We start from the raw sequence: 20,052 nt of genomic DNA, 5'->3' as shown, positions 1-20,052 counted from the left end.
CTCTCCTCAGCTCTTACTGGAACAGTGGCGCGGCTGCCCCTCTGTTGGTCTTCCTTGGTCTCTTGTGTTCTGGGGGCCTCTGGATGTCTGGAGTTTTGATCTCCTCCATACCTGCTTCACACCCTGGAGGACGGGGCTGTGGCCCCCCCACACTCCCTAGCAGATCGTTACATGGAGAAACCTTTGGAATACAAGCGCGCTGATCCACACAGGTATGCACACGGGTGTTCACTGCTCGTAGACCCAAATTACACCTTTCTTGGCTGCTACTTCGAAGCACATCTGTCCTGCGTGCTGCACAACAACATTGAATATTTAGTATTTACTGCTGTTTACACTTAGCTAGATTAATGCGATGGTGTTGTGTTTAGTATGTTGCTTTGTTTTTTTTTTTGTCTTTTTTTGCTTGTTTTCTATTCTTCTCTCAACAGGTGATCCAGGAGATTTTTATTTTTTTCTCCCCCCCTTTCTCACTGTCCCTCTCCCCTTCTGTTTTTCCTTTCCTTCCTCTTTCTTTCTCCCTTTCCTATCCCTCACTCATGTCTGTCCCGTCTGTAACATCTGAAAATAAAATATAATAAATAATAAAAACAAAGATCGACCAAATGGACCAATACGGCAATGCCACGATGATCCATTTGGCAAAGTAAATCCATTGGGTATCCTTGTTGGTCTTCAGACAACAATTCTGATGGCTAAAGAACCAAATGGGACAGGCGAAAAAAAAAAAGAACTTACAAACAAACAAAAGACATGTGTAACTTAGAAAAACTATTTAGACAAAAATCAGAATAAAAAACAACTGCACATATGTGAAGCCATGATCCCTTCACCAAAGAAAGATTTTCAGGCACTCCACATTCTCTGAGCAAGAAATAATGAATCACTCCTGAGACACCATTGTACTCTTCAAACCATGCTTTCTTTTTGAAACCATCTGTACAGCTGGGAACCATCCACAGTCTAGAAGAAGAGCTAATTTTCTCCTGCCTTCTCTTAATTATTCACAAAATGTGTGTTTGCAGTAGTAATGCATTTTTGGGACTGTGTTTGTGAAAGTGCTCTCCTCTGAGCCAAAATGGAGTTTTCAGGATGCCAGAGACAATTACCAGGCTTTAAATGGCCCGTCATTACAGTAGTTTTTATGTCGACATCGAGAAAGAAGGAACAAAAAACTTTTAACAATGAAAAAGAAACTATGTATAGCAATTTTGTGTGTTTGTTGTTGTAATATGGTGTCATATTTAGCTTTGACATAAAGATTACTAAGAAATACTGACTGACAGTTCTGTCCTCATGCAGTTTCTGTTTAGGCCTCTCTGCCTGAAGGCCTTGTAAAATGACTTTAGGCTTTAGAAGAACTGAAATCCAACTTTACTTGCTGCAGCTGTTCTTACAAAGTACATACTAAATAAAATGTACACGGTATTTACAGTGAATATGTCTGCACTTATACATATTCACTAATGTTTCATGTATAATTAGTGTGAATGTTTATCAGCATTCACAGTATTGTTCTTTTAATCTTTATTATTCCATTTTATATATTCCATACGTTTTCAGCATCTATCTTCTTCAACACCGTTCAACTTAGAAAACCCATTCAACCACCATTAGATTCCTCTTCTTTAGGACATTACTGCTTGTATTTTTCTCATTTTTAACATTTATAATTTTTAAATTATTCAACTTTATTCAACAAAAATTTTCCATGTAATTCAAAGGGAGGATCTTCAAATTCTCATTCACCTTACTCGTCTTTCAACTCTAACTACTTCCATACACATTCACATAGAGACACCATTAAAACTTTAAAACGAAGCCAAGACATTGAACTATTCAGCTTGTATTTATCTATTTATCATTTTATTTTAATGAAGTTTACTTTAAGTGTTCAGATTTGTACTCATTTTTATTTGACTACATTAAAGTAATCAAATAAAGACAGTTTTGATAGAGCTCCTGATGTCAGATGGTAGGTTGGGGTTGCCAGAGGTCGTGCGTTTTCTCAAGTCTATTTTCTGTGAGACAAATTCTAAAGGATCTTCTCGATGGCACAGCGGATGCTGGTCAGAAACACGTCATTTCCCTTCTTGTTGAAGTGAATTCCGTCCTGTCCGAATAGGGTTTCGTCATAATATTTCAGGGAGGGATGTTCAATGATGAAGCCTCCAAAGGAATGAACTGCCTTTCTCATGATTGAGTTTACAGTTTTTTCGCCCATGTCCATAATGTACTTTGGATTTCTGTACCTCCACACTTGGCGTTTGTTGATGCAGGAATATAGGATTGTCATGGAGGGGATCCTTGCATGCAGTTCAGTCAAGTCTTTAGTCATTGCAGAGGAAAGTTCCTGGGCGGATACGAGTCCCAAGTCGTTCCCGCCTGCATGAATGACCAAAATATCAGGTGGACTCTTTCTGGACATCAACTCTGCATCAAAACGAAGAAGGACGCCATCCCAGCGCATCCCTGTTTTTCCAAACCAATGAACATTGGCATCAAGTCCAAAGTTTTCTCCAAACACGTGGCGTGCTGCCCATTCTCCTCGCTTTATGTAACTTGAGCCGATGATCCATATGTTAGGTACCCTCTTCTGTGTCTTGCTCACTTCAGTGTGACTGCAGGGTTTCTCTTTTGAGAAACGCCGTTGCTTCTTTGCTGTGGAGAAGCTTCTTTTGTCATCAAGTCGATCCTCAACTTCAGATCGCTTTCTTTTTGATGCAAGTTTGTTGCTAGTTAAAGCAGATTGATCAACCAATGATAGTTTCATCACACTGGGTGGACTTTGCACTCCAGTGGAGAAACTGCTCCGTACTTGGCTTGTAGACACTGGCTGTTGGGTTGGATCATCTTTTAGGCTCAAAGCCTTCATCATTCTAATGATGGTCTTCATCGAAGATGAAGAGTATTTCTTTGATAACCCAAGCATGATATCACAGCAATGACTTCAGGGACTTTTAAAAACCTTTTGTCAAGATGTGTGAGAATTGCAACTATAAGCTCCGAACTGAAAAACAACAATGAAAAGAGTTGAGGTTACAACCTCTATTTAATGATCAGCTGATCGGCTTTTCTGTCGGGAGTCCGTCTCTCTTCTTTGTTTTTGGCCCACTTTGCACCAGATAGAGGAAACCAGCGGCTGAACAACAGCAGCACGTTTAAGCTTGATAAACTGTTGTTAGAATTTATTTAATATTACTTTCTACACCAGGATCCTTTTCTACACAGCTGATGGCTGTAACTGTGCAGGGGCGGATCTAGCAAAGTTTAGCCAGGGGGGCCGATAGGGCATTAACAGGGAAAAGGGGGCACAAAGACATACTTTTCTTTCTTATTTTCATTTAAAATGTCTGACTGTTATTAAATAATTATCTGAATCTTACACCCAAAGTTTTAATCTGATGTAAAATGTATAGAAGTCCATTACTGTATATAGTAACTGTTAAGTCTAATATACCCTAGTAAGCTATAGTACTTTTTCCTTTGGGAAGGTACCATCTGTGCAGTCTGCAATTTTGTTGAAGAAAGATGTTGAATCTATTTAATATTTCTTGAAAAATAATTGATTTCTGTGCATTTTTTTTTCACACTGCATCAAATTAAGGTTGATTACGTCGATTAAGCATCATGAGGTGGAGCGTGAGGGGTGGTTCCCTATTTTTTATTTATTTATTTTTGTTGCTGGGAGTTGGAACCCTATTAGTTAGGTTGCTTAATATTTACGCAAAGTACTCTTTAAAATACCAGAATAGGGAGGATGGTGTAGGTTTAAGTTTATTAGATTGATCAGTATTGCTGAACTATGAAATATTTTTTTTTGCATACAGGTATAACAGAATAGCTTTAGTGTAGTTGTTGTTTTAAACTTGAGTATGAACTTATACAAAATGCAGCAAGATATTAAAAAAAAACAGTTTTGTTGATTAAAAAACACTGTTGCGACCCGTCTAGGGCCAGGCCATAACATGAGCGAGGCACTCGCTTCCCCCCCAAGACCCAAGCAGTCACACGAAACCAATCCGTTAGATATGAGGTGATTTATTTACAATGTGAATAAAGAGAACCAAAACGGGAGTGTCAACACTTCAGGGTGAGCCAAGGCCAAAACAATAAACAAAACAAACCTACACAAATCCCGCACCCCTGACCTTACCAAAACAAAGTCAAAAATAAAGACAGAGTCTGACCTCCTTAACTAACTCAAAACAGGAGAAAACGGGTGATCAAAAGAAATGGCAGCTCACCCCTACCCACTCCACTTCCACAACTTTCAAGCGTATACTGCAGCCAGCGGCTACCACAGGACTACTGCTGGGTGATGAGGAGAAACGCGAGGGCCTCTCCCGCTGTAGCACTCCAGCCTCCTTTTAATGGGCGGGTCCTCCAGCTGGATCCAATCACGCCGGGGCAGTATATCCACGCACCAATCGGAACAGGGCCCTGGCACAGCTAAATTAACATAGAAAAAACACAACACCTGCACAAACAAACACATGGACATACAAGTTCGTAACAACACTATATCGGATTCATATCGGTATCGGCAGATATCCAAATTTATGATATCGGTATCGGTATCGGACATAAAAAAGTGGTATCGTGCCATCTCTAGAAATAACCTGAATTTTTTGTATGTTTACTAGAATGGCAATTTACTGAAAACTTCATTAATGAATTAAGAAATTATTAGTGATTTTCCTGCAACTGTCACATATTGCAGAGCCATTAAGTGGACCTGACGGGAACACTCTCTCAGTTAGGAAAGGGAATCTGAGGCTACAATTCAAACAGGCTCCAAAATTCAGAAGGTAGAGTCAGAATGTGTAATAAACAACATGAAGTCATGGATTCAGCCTCCCTTGTAGCAACAATTCAGGCTGGTGGTAATAGTGTTTTTTGACACGCTTTGAGCCCTTTAGTACCAACTGAGCATAGTTTAAACATCGCAGCCTACCTGAGTATTGTTGCTGACCATGTCCATCCCTTTATGACCGCAGTGTAATGATGACTGCTTCCAACATCTTTAACTGGCTTTTTGAACACGACAATGACAATCCAACAGAGGACGTTTGGAGTGGTGGAATGAGAAATTCACATCATTGATGTGCAGCTAACAAATCTGCAGCAACTGTGCGATTCTATCAGGTCAATATGGAAGGCAAGGCAAGTTTATTTATATAGCACAATTCAACAACAAGGTGATTCAAAGTGCTTTACAGAGACATTAAAGAACAAAAACAAATAAAAAGCATGATTTGAAATTGATTTAAAAAAACCCAAAAAAACCCCCCAGTAGATAAAATCAGAACAGTAGATAAAATCAGTAGTTAAAATGTAAGTTTTGAAATTTAAGCATAACAGTGTGGATTTGGTGTTTTATTCAAATGCAGCTGAGAACAGGTGAGTCTTCAACCTGGATTTAAATAAACTGAGTGTTTCAGCTGATCTGAGGCTTTCTGGGAGTTTGTTCCAGATATAAGGAGCATAAAAGCTGAATGCAGCTTCTCCGTGTCTGGTTCTGACTCTGGTAACTGATAAAAAACCGGATCCAGATGACCTGAGGGATCTGGAAGTTTCATACTGGGTCAGGAGGTCACTGATGTATTTTGGTCCTAAACCATTCAGAGCTTTATAGACCAGCATCAGAACTTTAAAGTCTATCCTCTGACTGACAGGCAGCCAGTGTAAAGACCTCAGAGCTGGACTGATGTGGTCCACTTTTTTGGTCTTAGTGAGGACTCGAGCAGCAGAGTTCTGAATGAGCTGTAGTTGTCTGACTGATTTTTTAGGTAGACCTGTAAAGATGCTGTTACAGTAATCAAATCTTTTATCCTTGAAATATTCTTGAGGTGATAGTAAGCTGATTTTGTTATTGTCTTAATGTGTTTTTCTAAGTTTAGGTCTGCATCCATCACTACACCCAAATTTCTCGCCTGGTTTGTGGTTTTTGGGTGTATAGATTGAAGTTCTCTGGTGACCTTTTCTTTGCAAGCTCCTTTGACTACGATGACCTGGATGACTGAGAACCTTCACAGACAGACTGTTTTTGGTGATGATGTCAAAGAAGTAGGACCTCCTTGCAATCCTCAGTTGTAAATTATAATTGTGAAGTTTCTCTTTATAGATGTCATAATGAACCTGGAGGTTTGTTTTTCTCCATCTGCGCTCAGCTTTCCTACACTCTCGTTTTCATTTTTCACCAGTGTGGAGTTTCTCCATGGAGACTTTTTCCTTCCAGAGATAACCTTCACCTTAATGGGAGCAATGGTGTCCATGAGATTTAACATTTTAGCATTGAAGCTATTGACGAGCTCATTGACCGAACCTCTGGACAGGTCAGGTGTTAATGGGAAGACCTGGTTAAATATCTCACTACTGTTTTCAGTTACACACCGTTTTGTGATCACTGCTGTTGATATATTTGTGTGGGCTGAAATTTTACTTTCAAAGAAAACACAGTAATGATCAGACAGGCCCACATCAGACACAGTAACCTAGGGCTGCTCAATTAATCAAATTTTAATCACGATTACGATCTGGGCTTTCAACGATCATTAAAAATGACTGAGCCGATTATTAGCCCCTCCCTCGTGCTTTACTCTCGCGCTGCTCCGTGTGGCAAATCAAGCGCACCTCTCTGCATTTCCAACACGTATCACAACAATTAAGAAGACCCAAGGGAAGCTCGGAAAGCTAAGCAGAAGTTATTTGGGGAGGAGAGTGACTGCCGTTGGTTGAAAAGAGAGGTAAAAAAAAAAAAACTTCAGTGGTGTGGAAACATTATGGGTTCTACTTGACGTGGATCAAGTAGACATAGTGTGTACACTTTGCTACAGTGTCGTAACTGAACCACAGAGCAACACTGCAAAGTTCACTAGACATAGATGTTTACATTTTTCATTTATTTTTTATATTGCAAACATTTGCACTGTTATCAGTATTTGCACACTATTTTATATTATTTTTTAAAGTCATTATTCAATACATTGTTATTGTTCACCCTTTAAATCCCTGTAGAACCGGAACCACGTAAGCTAGCACAATAATTTGTTTTGCATATGACGCCAGAGGAGTTGTACTTACATCTTATGCCATCAGCCTGTCCTCGGTCACGGTTTCCTTCCACATAAAGCTTTGCAAAAATTGCATAAAAAGCGCTTGCAGGAACAAAAAAATAATATTCCAGAAACACGGTTTGCCAATCCGATCAGCTGTTCGTAACACTTCCCACAATGAAAAAGATGTCAATCAATCAATCAATCAATCAAAATTTATTTATATAGCACATTTTTAAGACCGAAGTACACCAAAGTGCTTTCCATTAAAATCGCAGTACAAATAAAATCACAATAAAATATAAATTACAAATATATAAAATAAGATAATTACATAATCTAAATACAGAGCCAGATGTAAATTACCCTAATTCGCCTTAAATGCCAGATCAAACAAATACGTTTTTAAACGTGATTTAAAAGACTGAATGGAATCTGACGCGCGAATATGAAGAGGGAGAGTATTCCATAGCCTGGGTGCAGCAACGGCAAAGGCACGGTCTCCTCTGGTCTTCAGCCGAGACCTAGGTTGCACCAAGAGCAGTTGGCCCGATGATCTTAGTGCTCTCTGAGGGCTGTACAGACAGAGGAGATCAGCTAAGTAGTCAGGTGCCATATTGTTCAAAATTTTATAAGTAAACAATAGAATTTTAAAATCAATTCGATATTTGATAGGAAGCCAGTGTAAATTTTTCAGAACAGGGGTGATAGAGTCAAACTTTCTAGTGCCGGTCAAGAGACGTGCTGCGGCATTCTGGACCAGCTGCAGACGCTGCAGAAGAGAAGATTGTAGACCCAAGTAGAGTGAGTTACAATAGTCCAGTCTTGACATAATGAAAGCATGAATGAGTTTCTCCATATCTTTGTGTGGTATGTAGGGTTTAGCCTTAGAGATTAGATGTCAACGCGAACTATCGCATGTCCGCCATTTCCTGTCCAAAACCGACGTCATTTTCACGGAAAATGTAGTTTTTTACTTGTAGGCCTTAAAAGCCTATACTGGTGTTTTTATAAGTCATGTTTGACTTTTCTGAATAGTTTCTGTGATGCTTAGAACTCGAATTGCACTGCTGGAAATAGTTTATTTTGATGCACATGCTGTTTTCTTTGCAAATTTGCATCATAGGATTGTTTTTTTGTTTTTCCTGCAGTATATAAAAATTGCTGTATCTCCAAAATAAAACTATGAAGACACTCAAAATAAATTTACTGTGGTGGGAAACTATTTTTTGCAACTTTTTTGTATTTAAAGTTTTGAGAGATAAGCCTCTTAAATTTCCCCAAGTAGAAATATATGTAAAAAACAAAACAAAAATGATTTTCAATTTTTTTGTAGTTTATTGCACTTTTTTGTAATTAATGTAATTACTATGGACTTAATGCATACATATTATTAAAATATGGGCTATAACAGTTGTATTGATGTACAACAACTTGAAATGCTCCCAAAAATGGCACTACAGCATGTAAAAAAAAAAAAAAAAAGCTCTGGCGGACTTGGTTTTATGGTAGGTCTTAAAGGGTTAAATAAATATCGTCAAATAATCGAGATCTCAATTTCAGTGAAAATAATCGTGATTATCATTTTTGCCATAATCGAGCAGCCCTACAGTAACCTTTGAAATGCTTAGGCCCTTGGAGATCAGTAGGTCAAGAGTGTGTCCTCTATTATGTGTGGCCTCTGTTATATGCTGAGTCAGCCCAATGTTGCCCAGAGTGTTACTCAGGTCTTTAGTCCCTTTGTCCTGAGGGATGTCCACATGGATGTTAAAAACCCCAACAATAATTACACAGTCAAAATCAACACAGATCACAGACAGCAGTTCACTGAGATCATTAAAAAGTCTGTGCAGTATTTGGGAAACATGTAAACATTAAGAAACACAACTTTGGATGGGGCCTTCAGCTGTAAAGCCACATATTCAAAAGACTGAAAACTTCCAGGAGATAGCTGTTTACATTGAAATGATTCATTAAATAAGACAAAATTTGTGAGGAATGTTTTCAGCACCTTGTCGAATCTGCAACATGAACTGAATTAATGCAGTTCTGAAGACCAAAGGGAGTCCTAATAAGGTTTGTGGTGAGTGTATGTTGATGTGTAAATGCATTTGTCTCTTAAAATATGTTTAGCTTATGCATGCATTTGTCCTTGCTCTCAAAAAAAGATCTTTTTACATAAAGAATTAGGAGTTCCTGTGAGCATGTCGCTTAGAATACACAAATATGCAATATGCACACAGAAGTACATGCTTGTGCAGGAGTGCTTGTACACAAATTACACTTAGACTCATGAATACACAGGAGCATGCACTGAAGTACATGCACGCGCTCACATACACATCCATATTTCATCTTAGCCAGACTCGGCTGATCGGGCCTTGCAGTGTTTGCATTAGTTCATTGAGTTCTGAATCAACTGTTAGAAGAGTCCACAGTACAATGAGGGGTACAATTAGCCTAATGAAGTGCAGGAGCATATCACACTCAGTGCTGTGCTAACAGTTGCTCAGTGAATATTCATGTGCTGTTGGCTTTGCAGATGCATTAAAAGGCAGCACTGCGTTGCTGAATACAAATTGTTACATTTCCACCCGTCGCTTCTCTGGCACCTCACTGAAGATGACATCCTTATCAGCCTCACTGCTCCAAGGCCTTTTGGAGTGTATTGCTTACACAAGCTACACCTCTTATCCAGTAAAATCTGCTGCTGTCAGTGACTTAAAATAAAAATAATTTCTCATAAAATATGATATTTAAACATATTTAAAAAAAAAAAATTGTTATAGAAGTAGATGCATGAACTCAATTATGTATGAACATTTTCATTTAGACAAGAAAAGAAATGACATTCTCAATAAATAGAGTTAGGAGTTACACAGTGACTTTAACTTTGCACCCCCCCCCCCCCCCCCAAAAAAAAAAAAAAAAAATCCAACAATGACAATTTTGTGGCTTCTTTGATTTCCTTTTGTTTTTAATTCTGAGTAATGAAAATCTTCCCATGAAGGCACTGCACATGCTAACCAAGTTAACTGCAGGAAGGAAATGGAAAACAAATTCCAGGTTCCAATGTGGCTTTTTTTAAAAGAAAAAGTTGAAATGCTGACTTTTGTTTTCCAAGGCTGCACGAATGCCACATGCATCCTGATTTACAGCAATTCAGCCTGCAAGCGACCCGCAATATTATCACAATCTTTCTGAAACAATGAGCTTTAAGTGGTTTCCCCATAATAGTTTCTTCCCCTTCTTTCGTAATCTCAGAAGCTTTTATCGCTCTATGTATTTCTCTCAAGCTCTGTGTAAAATGGGGTGTTTTCTTGGGGACAGTTTCAATATTATCTGCAGCTCACTGGTCAGCCAGGCATGCTTGCTGGGTAGGACAGACTGTGTCCCAGGCCAGCCAGATGGAGGTGAGATTATCCAACATTAGATGACATAATGGTGGGCCTTATTCCTCAGAGACAAACAGAATGATAAGCTACTCCTAAAACAGCATGAAGGTGAAGATGAATTTTAGAATTAGTAATATTTTACTAGCTGTACAAGTACTGGCACAACAGAAGCAGCAAAAGTGGCACTATATATCTATTCCAGTGAATACAAAGATTAATATTACTTTGCGCCCATGTCGTAAAATAAAATGGTTTTGATTTCAAACAATTATTTATTTATTCATAAGAACTTTACGTGGGTGAAAAAGATTTGGATTTCGATATATTCTCCTACTTGAGGCACTTAAGTAATTACAAAAGAAACAAACCGAAAGTTTAAAAGCCAATCACAAAAATGAAAAATGAACAAAAAAAAAGTCAGAGTACAGAGTAAAATGGGATGGGTGTGTTTGGCTACCGGATGATCTTGGGCTAGAGTGAGACATAAATTTTATGACTAAATGTGAAAAGAAGCGACAATGCAGTCATTGCTCCAGGGGATATATACTTCATATTGTAACCAGTGAATACATGAAAAACACAAAATCCAGTGAGTCATACGGACAGTAACTCAACACTGTCACCTGGAGGCGCCTGAGTGTAAATATTCAGGAGGCGATGAAAAATTCAAATTCAAATTCAAATTTTATTTGTCACACACACACAACCATACACAGTATGACATGGGGGTGAAATGCTTGTAGCTGTACAATGCCCGACCATTAAATGACAGAAGAAAAGTTTTACAATATTTACAATTTACTACAAAAATTTACAAATTAACTTAGGAATTTACAGTAAAGAATGTGCAAATAGCAGAAGAGATTATAAAGATAAGGATTATAAATTATAGGAATTATAGGATTATAGGAAATGTGTGGTGGTGCGTGTGGTGACGTGTGTGAGAGTCCAGTCTTATAGTGACGTGTTTGGGAGAGTCCAGTCCAGTCCAGAAAAAGGGAAAAGCTGGATTCTCTTTTAAACAGTACTTGATCTTGTTGACAATTCTTAACTATTAGACTTTAGGAATCTCAACTTTGTGGTGTTTAAATATTTTTTGCCTCTGTTGGATACACACTTAATTTTTTATTTATTTTTTTTACATTTTGGGGGTTTTCCAGAGGAATTTCGATGTTCCAGAGTGTTGCAATTCTGCAATTGGGAAACTGTAGAGAAATGTATTTAGAAGAGTGACTATTGCCTCTCAGTGAATTCTGTATCCATCTGTGAACTGATGTTCAAAAACAGAGACAAAACAGTTAAATTGTGACTAAAATGATTTTGAGGAACTACTTTACAAATAGGAAATGAGACGTATCAACTTCCTTTCCTTAACATTACCACAGGACTGCCACGGGCGCAGAGTATTCCCACAGCAACTACTGACAGAAAGAAGGAAAAAAAAAAACTAAGCCCAAGAGGAAAATGTAACAGTGAACCTCTGAGTGAATGGAGATGCAAGGCACTGAAATCTATGAGCTCTGGAATCCACCTGAAAGCAAATACTGTACGTTAGAATGTTTGAATGTCAACATCCTGTTCGCTTCTATCGTACAGAGAAGGCTTCATTGATCCCCAGAGCTGAGGCGATGCATAACTGCATAATAATTTGGAGCACCCGAGACACTCAATGCGGTGAACATGAGTTAAAAATTCCTGAAATGACTCTTTTATTAATCGAGAAACTGAGAACATCTGCATCAAAGTGCAACATTACAGTCTTCCATCCATTAATAGCTTTGACACGTTATGAAAGTACAGGTTGAAATTGACACTCAAATTAAGACCACACATACACAGAATGTCTATATGAAGGGGCCTTTGATCAGACTTCTCCCACTAGGTCTTCTTGAAATGCTAAGTTTGTTTTGGTGTTAAGTTTGTTGGAATAGAAAAAAAAGGGTCCTTTTTAAATTGTTGAATTATTCATCTATCTAAAGTGGGTTATTATCCATTTAAGGATGCTCTTTATATGCGTGTGTATAAAACAAAGAAAAGCTAAAAGAGTGAAGAAAAGAACAGGTTTGAACCCATTATTTCAATAGGAAGCTGCAGGTTCTTGCATTTGCAGACATGTGGCATTGTTTCAGAACAAATTGGATTTCAGTGTAATCTTTCTAATGTCCTCCACACACCACATAGCAGATGGGCTACACCTGAAGCTGAGGGTCTGTAGTTGTAGGCTGACAGTGCCCTCACTTGGCCAAGCTTTAGCACTGTAGGAGAATGTTGAATGTTTCTTTCTCTGCCAGCCAACAAACAACAGTGGGTCCGTGGCCCAAATAAAATGTTTTTTTAAGTCTTCATAGAGGTCGTAGAATTTCTTAGGGTGACCACCGAAACATTTACCCACACAGCAGGTAACCTTCAAAAACAACTTTAATGTGCATAAGAAGACATGAACAACAGATGACACATCAAAGCATTAAGTGAGTCGTCTCTAAAAATAAAGATTTAAGAGATGAAAAGGGATACATACAAGAACGAAAACCTATAGAGACACTTCTGTACCTAGACATACAGCATCTCTACCAATATTAATTCTGAGCATTTGATCAAACTGGTTTGGTTTGGGAGCAGTGTTTTTGTGCAAACTGTTGTTGTCTTCCTGAAAAGGCATCAGAACTCAAAGGAATCTCCAAAGAATATAATAAAATACATTAGATGTAGCAGAGCAGCTGTCTTTCTGTTCAAAAACTGACACACTTGATAAAGTTTGTGGTTCTTCGGTTGCGAAGAAAATGCGATGTTGCGGAGGAGACGACCCCTTCGCTGTTAATGTAGTCCTGTGCAGAATGAAAGTGGGTGTTTCCCTTAGTCTTGTTGTTGCTAAATATATGGGAGGCAGAAAACGCTCATAAAAGCTTTTACAAAAATCAGGACAAATGGGATTTTAGCTGAATTCAGATTAGGTTGCAGGGTTCATTTTTATTCTTGAAAACTGCAGTTTTTTTCCCACCTGTGTCCAAAACACTTTGTTCCCTTAATGTCCTTAAAAATCACAGGACTGTATAAGACCATTTAAGGCTCAACTCGGTCCACAGAAAATCCCCCCTCCCAGCACGCTTGTTGACAGTCTTCTCCTGTAAGACGCATATCAGGGGAGGAAGGCGACGAGGAGTCATGTGTGACACCATATAGTCCAGCTTGCGAATGGTCAAGTTGTAATGTGGGGAAAGGTGGAGGCCAATAAAAGAAGACAGAAAAAAAATCCTGGTACCAATTTAGGCAGGAGCGCCCACATTTCTGTAGTAACAGCATTATTAGCCAATAATTTCACTAATTACACTTACGCCAATTAGGCCGACATTACAGAAACTGGGGAACAGTTATTTGAAACTGTTGATGAATTGCGGTTTTTAGAAGACGGAGATGAGTGCGAAAACCCCATAAAGCAGAGCGCATGGGTAAGCAACCAACAGCTGCTGCCCATCCATGGCCAACGCTGAGATGAAGATCTTCGAGGCTGAGAAACTGCACCAGCTAATAATTGTTGCTGTTAGTATAATTCCCATCATGCCTCTAGAGAGGACACAAAAATAAGCAGAAAGTTAGACTTACTACTAATAACTGATGTTATTTACGGGCTGTACTACAATAATACGACAAAACTCTTTATTTTAAACTAGTAGATTGTATATTAATCTAGTAAATAAATACTATATCTTTTTAAAAGTCCTTTTGCCAGATTTGCAGGCTACATTAACAATCATAAACCTTTTTGTTTTCCTGTATACTCACTGTAAAGAGAAGAGAACTCCAAAACTTGAGAGAATGATCATGGGGAGGAGGCAGTATCCCAGCACGCTGGCCACGCAGCCAAACGACACGCCTGTCATACTCATGAGGTTGAGTAGGCAGTACATGCCAAGGCAGCCAATTGCACTGATGCCATACACATAACCAAACTGGATTTTACCTGACTGTAAACAGAGAGGAGGGGGAAAAAAAAGATCCACACAATTAGATATGGACTACACCCACCAACAGTTCACACATTGAGTTTGTACAGTTATATGCTCTGTGCTTTTGTTTTTTAACAGTAATTTAATTGCCAGAACACACAAAAATAATTTGACTACACAGCAGTTGTGTGCCGTTTCAACTATAGCTGATAAATAAAAAGCCATTTGCATGACTCAGATTTGATTGGAAGCAGCCATTTACACTGAGATCTAACTCAATGATCACACTAGGAGATTGTGATCACAAGATTATAATGAGACTCAAACTAAAAAAAGTAAAACAAAAACAAAATTACTGTGGATATCAAAGCTATGAATTTGGTACAGTCTAATGAAGCAGAAGCTCATGATGAAGGCCTTGTGCATAAGTCTCATAAAAAAAGATGGTGCATGGTAAACAAAGATTCATAGTTTTCTCATAACTTGAGCACGTTCAACTGAACAAAACCAGAACACTTACTTTACTGATAATTTCATTACTGATAGTGCTAACAGTTTGTAATGTAAAAGACTACACAGCCTCTGACACATCGATACCAATCTACCCAAATTATAATTAAGACTTGGCACTTTTATTAATGTAGTAGCCAATATTTTCTTATTTTTAAGTACTATTACTCGTCTTTACCAGTTTATCTTCTTTTTATTTTTCACCTAAAAATCAACCAAATGATTTACCAGAAGAAGTGTTGCTCCAAAGGCCAAACAGAACACCATAGGCCCGGCCAAGTCTGTCTCGTTCATGATGCTGCCATCTGCTACTTTCATTGGATGGAGAACCGTCAGAGTCTTCTGCCAGATGTGGTCAAAATTGATTCCTAATTCTAAGAGAAGAAGAGATGAGACATTTCAGATATTTATACTATACTATTTTCTATAAAAACACCAGGCCCTATTGGTTCCAAACACATCTGTCCTCCACAAATACTCAACCGGGGATTTCTTCGATGAAATGCTTTCAGGTGTGTCTTCACACCTGAAATCTGAATCGTAATTGTAGATTTTCCAACTAAATAATGGCTCAGTCTTAAAACGAAACTCACAATGAAACATTACCAGTTCAGTATTATTTTTTTTCTACCCTGAATTCTGATCATATTACAGAAGAGTACAGAGAAGATATGATGAATCCAGTTTTAACTGCAGGACAAAGTCAAGTAAAGTAGTGCCAATAGTCGACGTTCAGGATCGATGGTGGTCAGAGTAATCATCAGTCATCAGAGTAAATTGTATTAGACTGAATCTGCCTTTTTATAGTTTTGTGTAAGCATCTCCACATATAAGCAACACTGCAATATAAATGCATCTGGGTGGGCAAGTGCACATATTGTGCGTTTGTGGAGCAGCTACACATAAACAAATTATCATCATTGTCAAATGACAGATAACGGAAGTATATTTCTGAATGCAGAGATACAAGTTCAGGTCTTTAACCCGGATTTTGATAAACTAACACCAAAAATTTCAACTGACACCGGTCAAACACAATGTGCTGATTTCCCAGAGTACAGATTTATATACTTATACTTGTTTTGGGGATAAGGTACTGTAAGACTACAGACAGTACTGGAACCAAATATCTACAAACACTACAGTCAGAAACACTTAAAAATAAATAAATAAATGTCTGCAGTCTTTCTCAAGCATGTAAGTAGACGCAAAATAAAACAATAGGTCTGCCAAGAACAGTCAGAAAAATCAAGCCTGCCAGTTACGCAGACACTTGGCCGAACTCCATCATTTGATCCATCAATGCTTTTATTCTATCAAATCGTTTTGTAGTCATGAAATTCTCTGAGTCTGGAAGCAACTGCAACAGGCGAGTGAAACTCTAATTTCATGCTTTGAGAGACAGTTTCTCTGCTGAATATCAGAGATGATACTGAAGGCTGATTTCAACAATGCTAAACTTTTGCATGTTGGGACTTCAACTGGAGCTCCTCCTACACTGCCTTGAAATCATATCAAAGACTGACAAACAGTACTTGCAGTAGCTGATTTAATTCAACAAAGCCATTCAATTTATAGTATTATGAAACAAGAAGTAAAATGATTTTTCTCAGCAAATGATAACAACCATACTAGTCAGCTTTCTTGCTTAAAAAGAAAGAATAACTGGAAGAACTATTGAGATACATTTCACAGAATGCAATCGAGATAATTTAATGGATTACTCTTTTGCTCTGGTTTTCTATAGTATTGAAACTGGAATGAAATATTTTTGCTCAATCTTGCTGATAGACAGACAGACAGACAGACATAACACATCGGCATGTAGTCTTGGTGCTTGACATACCTTCTAGCAGCGGTGGCTCGTCATCAAAACTGTTACTGTACATGGACTGTGATGCTGATGGTGTGTAGGTCTGTGTGGGCTGGAAGATTTGTCCGGTGTATGGTTGCTGGGGCTGCATTACTCCTGGGGATGAGTAGCCCATGGGCTGGGAGTAATCATATTGACCATATGGCCTGGGAAATACACAATAATAAGTAACTGGAAACTTAATTAAAAAAAAAAAAAAAAGCTTTAGAAACGTCTCTTTTGTATTTACTCAGGTAATCTTTGTCTAATATTAAAATGTGTTTGATGATTTGTGTGACAAATATGCAAAAACTAGGAAATCAGGAAGGCGAAAAATACTTTTACATGGCACTACATGTCAAATACACAAGTTTCCAAAAGATCTGGAGATTAGTTTTGAGCACCTGAAATGGCCCAGTAATAGTGTATCAGCAGCTGAGAAATTATCAATTAAAAATGGCTTCATACACTTACTTATTGTAGGGGTTGTCAGTGTTGCTGTAGCCATAGCCGGCTTGGCTTTGGTCATCTACACTGTAGCTGGACTGGTAAAAGTCTGTGTTAAAGTTGTCAAAACCCGACATCTCTTACTCTGAAAGTAAAAGAAAACACAGTCGATCAGCGTGAAAAGTTATTTTAATGCGTCTGCTCTATATACAGATAAAACACTCTTACACTGCACAGCATAGACTCGCTTAACAATGCCAGCTTCCTTCGTAAGCTATCAATATCAATTAGAAATACTCAGTGTTGTTATCCGAAATGTCAACCTTTGCATTTAGTTGCGTTTAATCTTTTTGTGTTAATTACCTGACACCTTTAAACACGTCATCGTACACAAATGCGCAGCGGCCAAATTTCAAGCCTAAATGCACAAACAACGCCACGTGACAGTAGTAGTCATATTTAAAAAAAAACAAAAAACAAAAAACAAAATTTTTACCTTCCATTTGTTTGTTAACAATAAGATATAACAATAAGCCTCACAACAATTAACGCTAGTTGGGTCCCTAAACGCATCAGTGCTAAAGCGGCTAACAAAACAAACCAATTCCGTAAGCTGTATGCTTCAAGCATTTTCTTGGCTTATTGTTAGTAACTGTTCCATCTATAAAATGGTTCAACAGCTACGACCACGGACACGTAGATGAATAACTGGTGCTTTCGGTACACACTGAGCTACTAATCTTTGGGAGGCTAACGTACCGTTAACTCTGCAGCTAATTGGCTAGCTAATGCTAGCCATAATAGCCGACACAGACCTAACTTACACAAAATATCAGCGACGGCTTACTACTCAATCCAACATTTCAAACTTAATCACTATTCTCACGCTATGAAACACCACGGTCATGCAAACTCTTACCTGTGCTGTGTGATAACTCTGCCCAGAGCCCTGCCAACTTCGCTGCGGCTGCTACGTGTCAGGAGAAAGGTAAATCTTCCGGGACCAGCCGTCGCTAACAGGAAATTGTTGGGACCACTGACAAATTCCTGCTCGCAGAATATCTGGCGCATCCTGCCGGCGATTGATGGTACTACACGTCCATAAAAATCACTTGCTACCAAAAGGAAGAAAAAAAACAAACAAAACAGAAGACCAAGGAATACATATTTTGACTTTGTATACACTTCAGTCACTTCTCGGTTTACACACCTCGCAAATAAAGGCAATTACTGTTAGTTTCTGTGTTTTCTGGGCTGCGGTGACTTTTTTCTCAGGGATTAAAGAGGCTTATACACAATGATTTTGTTGCTGTATTGATATGAGCATTTACATATGCACCATATCCAAAGATCAAGTGTGTAGTAGTGGCTATCTGATAAATTCAGTCAGTTTGAAATGTCAAACAACATAAAATCATGCAATTTTCCCTCTTAGTAAATTATTATTATCATTATCAATTTATTTTTAAATAATATACACACACACCCAGCACGCCCCTGCGGGCGGTTTATCCTTCAAGCTCGGGTCCTCTACCAGAGGCCTGGGAGCTTGAGGGTCCTGCGCAGTATCTTAGCTGTTCCCAGGACTGCGCTCTTCTGGACAGAGATCTCCGATGTTATTCCCGGGATCTGCTGGAGCCACTTGCCTAGCTTGGGAGTCACCGCACCCAGTGCTCCGATTACCACGGGGACCACCGTTACCTTCACCCTCCACATCCTCTCGAGCTCTTCTCTGAGCCCTTGGTATTTCTCCAGCTTCTCGTGTTCCTTCTTCCTGATATTGCTGTCATTCGGAACCGCTACATCGATCACTACGGCCGTCTTCTTCTGTTTGTCTACCACCACTATGTCCGGTTGGTTAGCCACCACCATTTTGTCCGTCTGTATCTGGAAGTCCCACAGGATCTTAGCTCGGTCATTCTCCACCACCCTTGGGGGCATCTCCCATTTTGACCTCGGGACTTCCAGGTTATACTCGGCACAGATGTTCCTGTACACTATGCCGGCCACTTGGTTATGGCGTTCCATGTATGCCTTGCCTGCTAGCATCTTGCACCCTGCTGTTATGTGCTGAATTGTCTCTGGGGCATCTTTACACAGCCTGCACCTGGGGTCTTGCCTGGTGTGATAGACCCCAGCCTCTATGGATCTTGTATTCAGAGCTTGTTCTTGTGCTGCCATGATTAGTGCCTCTGTGCTGTCTTTCAGTCCAGCTTTGTCCAGCCACTGGTAGGATTTCTGGATATCAGCCACCTCCTCTATCTGCCGGTGGTACATACCGTGCAGGGGCCTGTCCTTCCATGATGGTTCCTCGTATCCCTCCTCTTTCTTGGGTTTCTGCTGCCTGAGGTATTCACTGAACACTCGGTCAGTTGGGGCCATCTTCCCAATGTATTCTTGGATGTTCGTTGTCTCATCCTGGACTGTGGTGCTGACACTTACCAGTCCCCGGCCCCCTTCCTTCCGCTTAGCGTACAGCCTCAGGGTGCTGGACTTGGGGTGAAACCCTCCATGCATGGTAAGGAGCTTTCTTGTCTTTATGTCAGTGGCTTCTATCTCCTCCTTTGGCCAGCCTATTACCCCAGCAGGGTACCTGATCACGGGCAGGGCGTACGTGTTGATGGCCCGGATCTTGTTCTTACCATTCAGCTGACTCCTCAGGACTTGCCTGACCCTCTGCAGGTACTTGGTGGTTGCAGCTTTTCTAGCGGCCTCTACGTGGTTCCCATTCGCCTGCGGGATCCCCAGGTACTTGTATCTGTCCTCTATGTCTGCAATGTTGCCTTCTGGTAGTTCAATCCCCTCAGTTCTGACTACCTTCCCTCTCTTTGTTACCATCCGACTAC

The 20,052-nt window shown here is 39.3% G+C and overlaps 2 protein-coding genes across 2 annotated transcripts; both read right to left on the bottom strand.

The window, feature by feature from the left end:
- Positions 1 to 2,035: 2,035 nt before the first annotated feature.
- Positions 2,036 to 2,932, bottom strand: LOC147320924 (uncharacterized). The gene has a single exon (XM_086307525.1). The coding sequence runs from the start codon at positions 2,930 to 2,932 to the stop codon at positions 2,036 to 2,038; it is 897 nt and encodes a 298-aa protein (XP_086163651.1).
- A 9,921-nt stretch (positions 2,933 to 12,853) lies between these two features.
- On the bottom strand, positions 12,854 to 18,273 carry yipf5 (Yip1 domain family, member 5). Its single transcript, XM_086309180.1, has 6 exons — positions 18,126 to 18,273; positions 17,234 to 17,351; positions 16,754 to 16,926; positions 15,136 to 15,281; positions 14,234 to 14,415; positions 12,854 to 14,014 (listed from the first exon to the last, which is right to left on the bottom strand). The coding sequence occupies exons 2-6, from the start codon at positions 17,341 to 17,343 to the stop codon at positions 13,852 to 13,854; spliced, it is 774 nt and encodes a 257-aa protein (XP_086165306.1). The 5' UTR covers positions 17,344 to 17,351; positions 18,126 to 18,273; the 3' UTR covers positions 12,854 to 13,851.
- Positions 18,274 to 20,052: the final 1,779 nt, after the last annotated feature.

The sequence above is a fragment of the Aulonocara sp. 'chitande type north' Nkhata Bay genome, linkage group LG10 (assembly GCF_057382095.1).
Source record: "Aulonocara sp. 'chitande type north' Nkhata Bay isolate Kocher_YH1m ecotype deep benthic linkage group LG10, A_spYH_male_GT1.1, whole genome shotgun sequence".
NCBI classification, from domain to species: Eukaryota; Metazoa; Chordata; class Actinopteri; order Cichliformes; family Cichlidae; genus Aulonocara; species Aulonocara sp. 'chitande type north' Nkhata Bay.
Note: the sequence above shows the minus strand (reverse complement) of the source record. Positions and strands in the feature narration are given on the sequence as shown.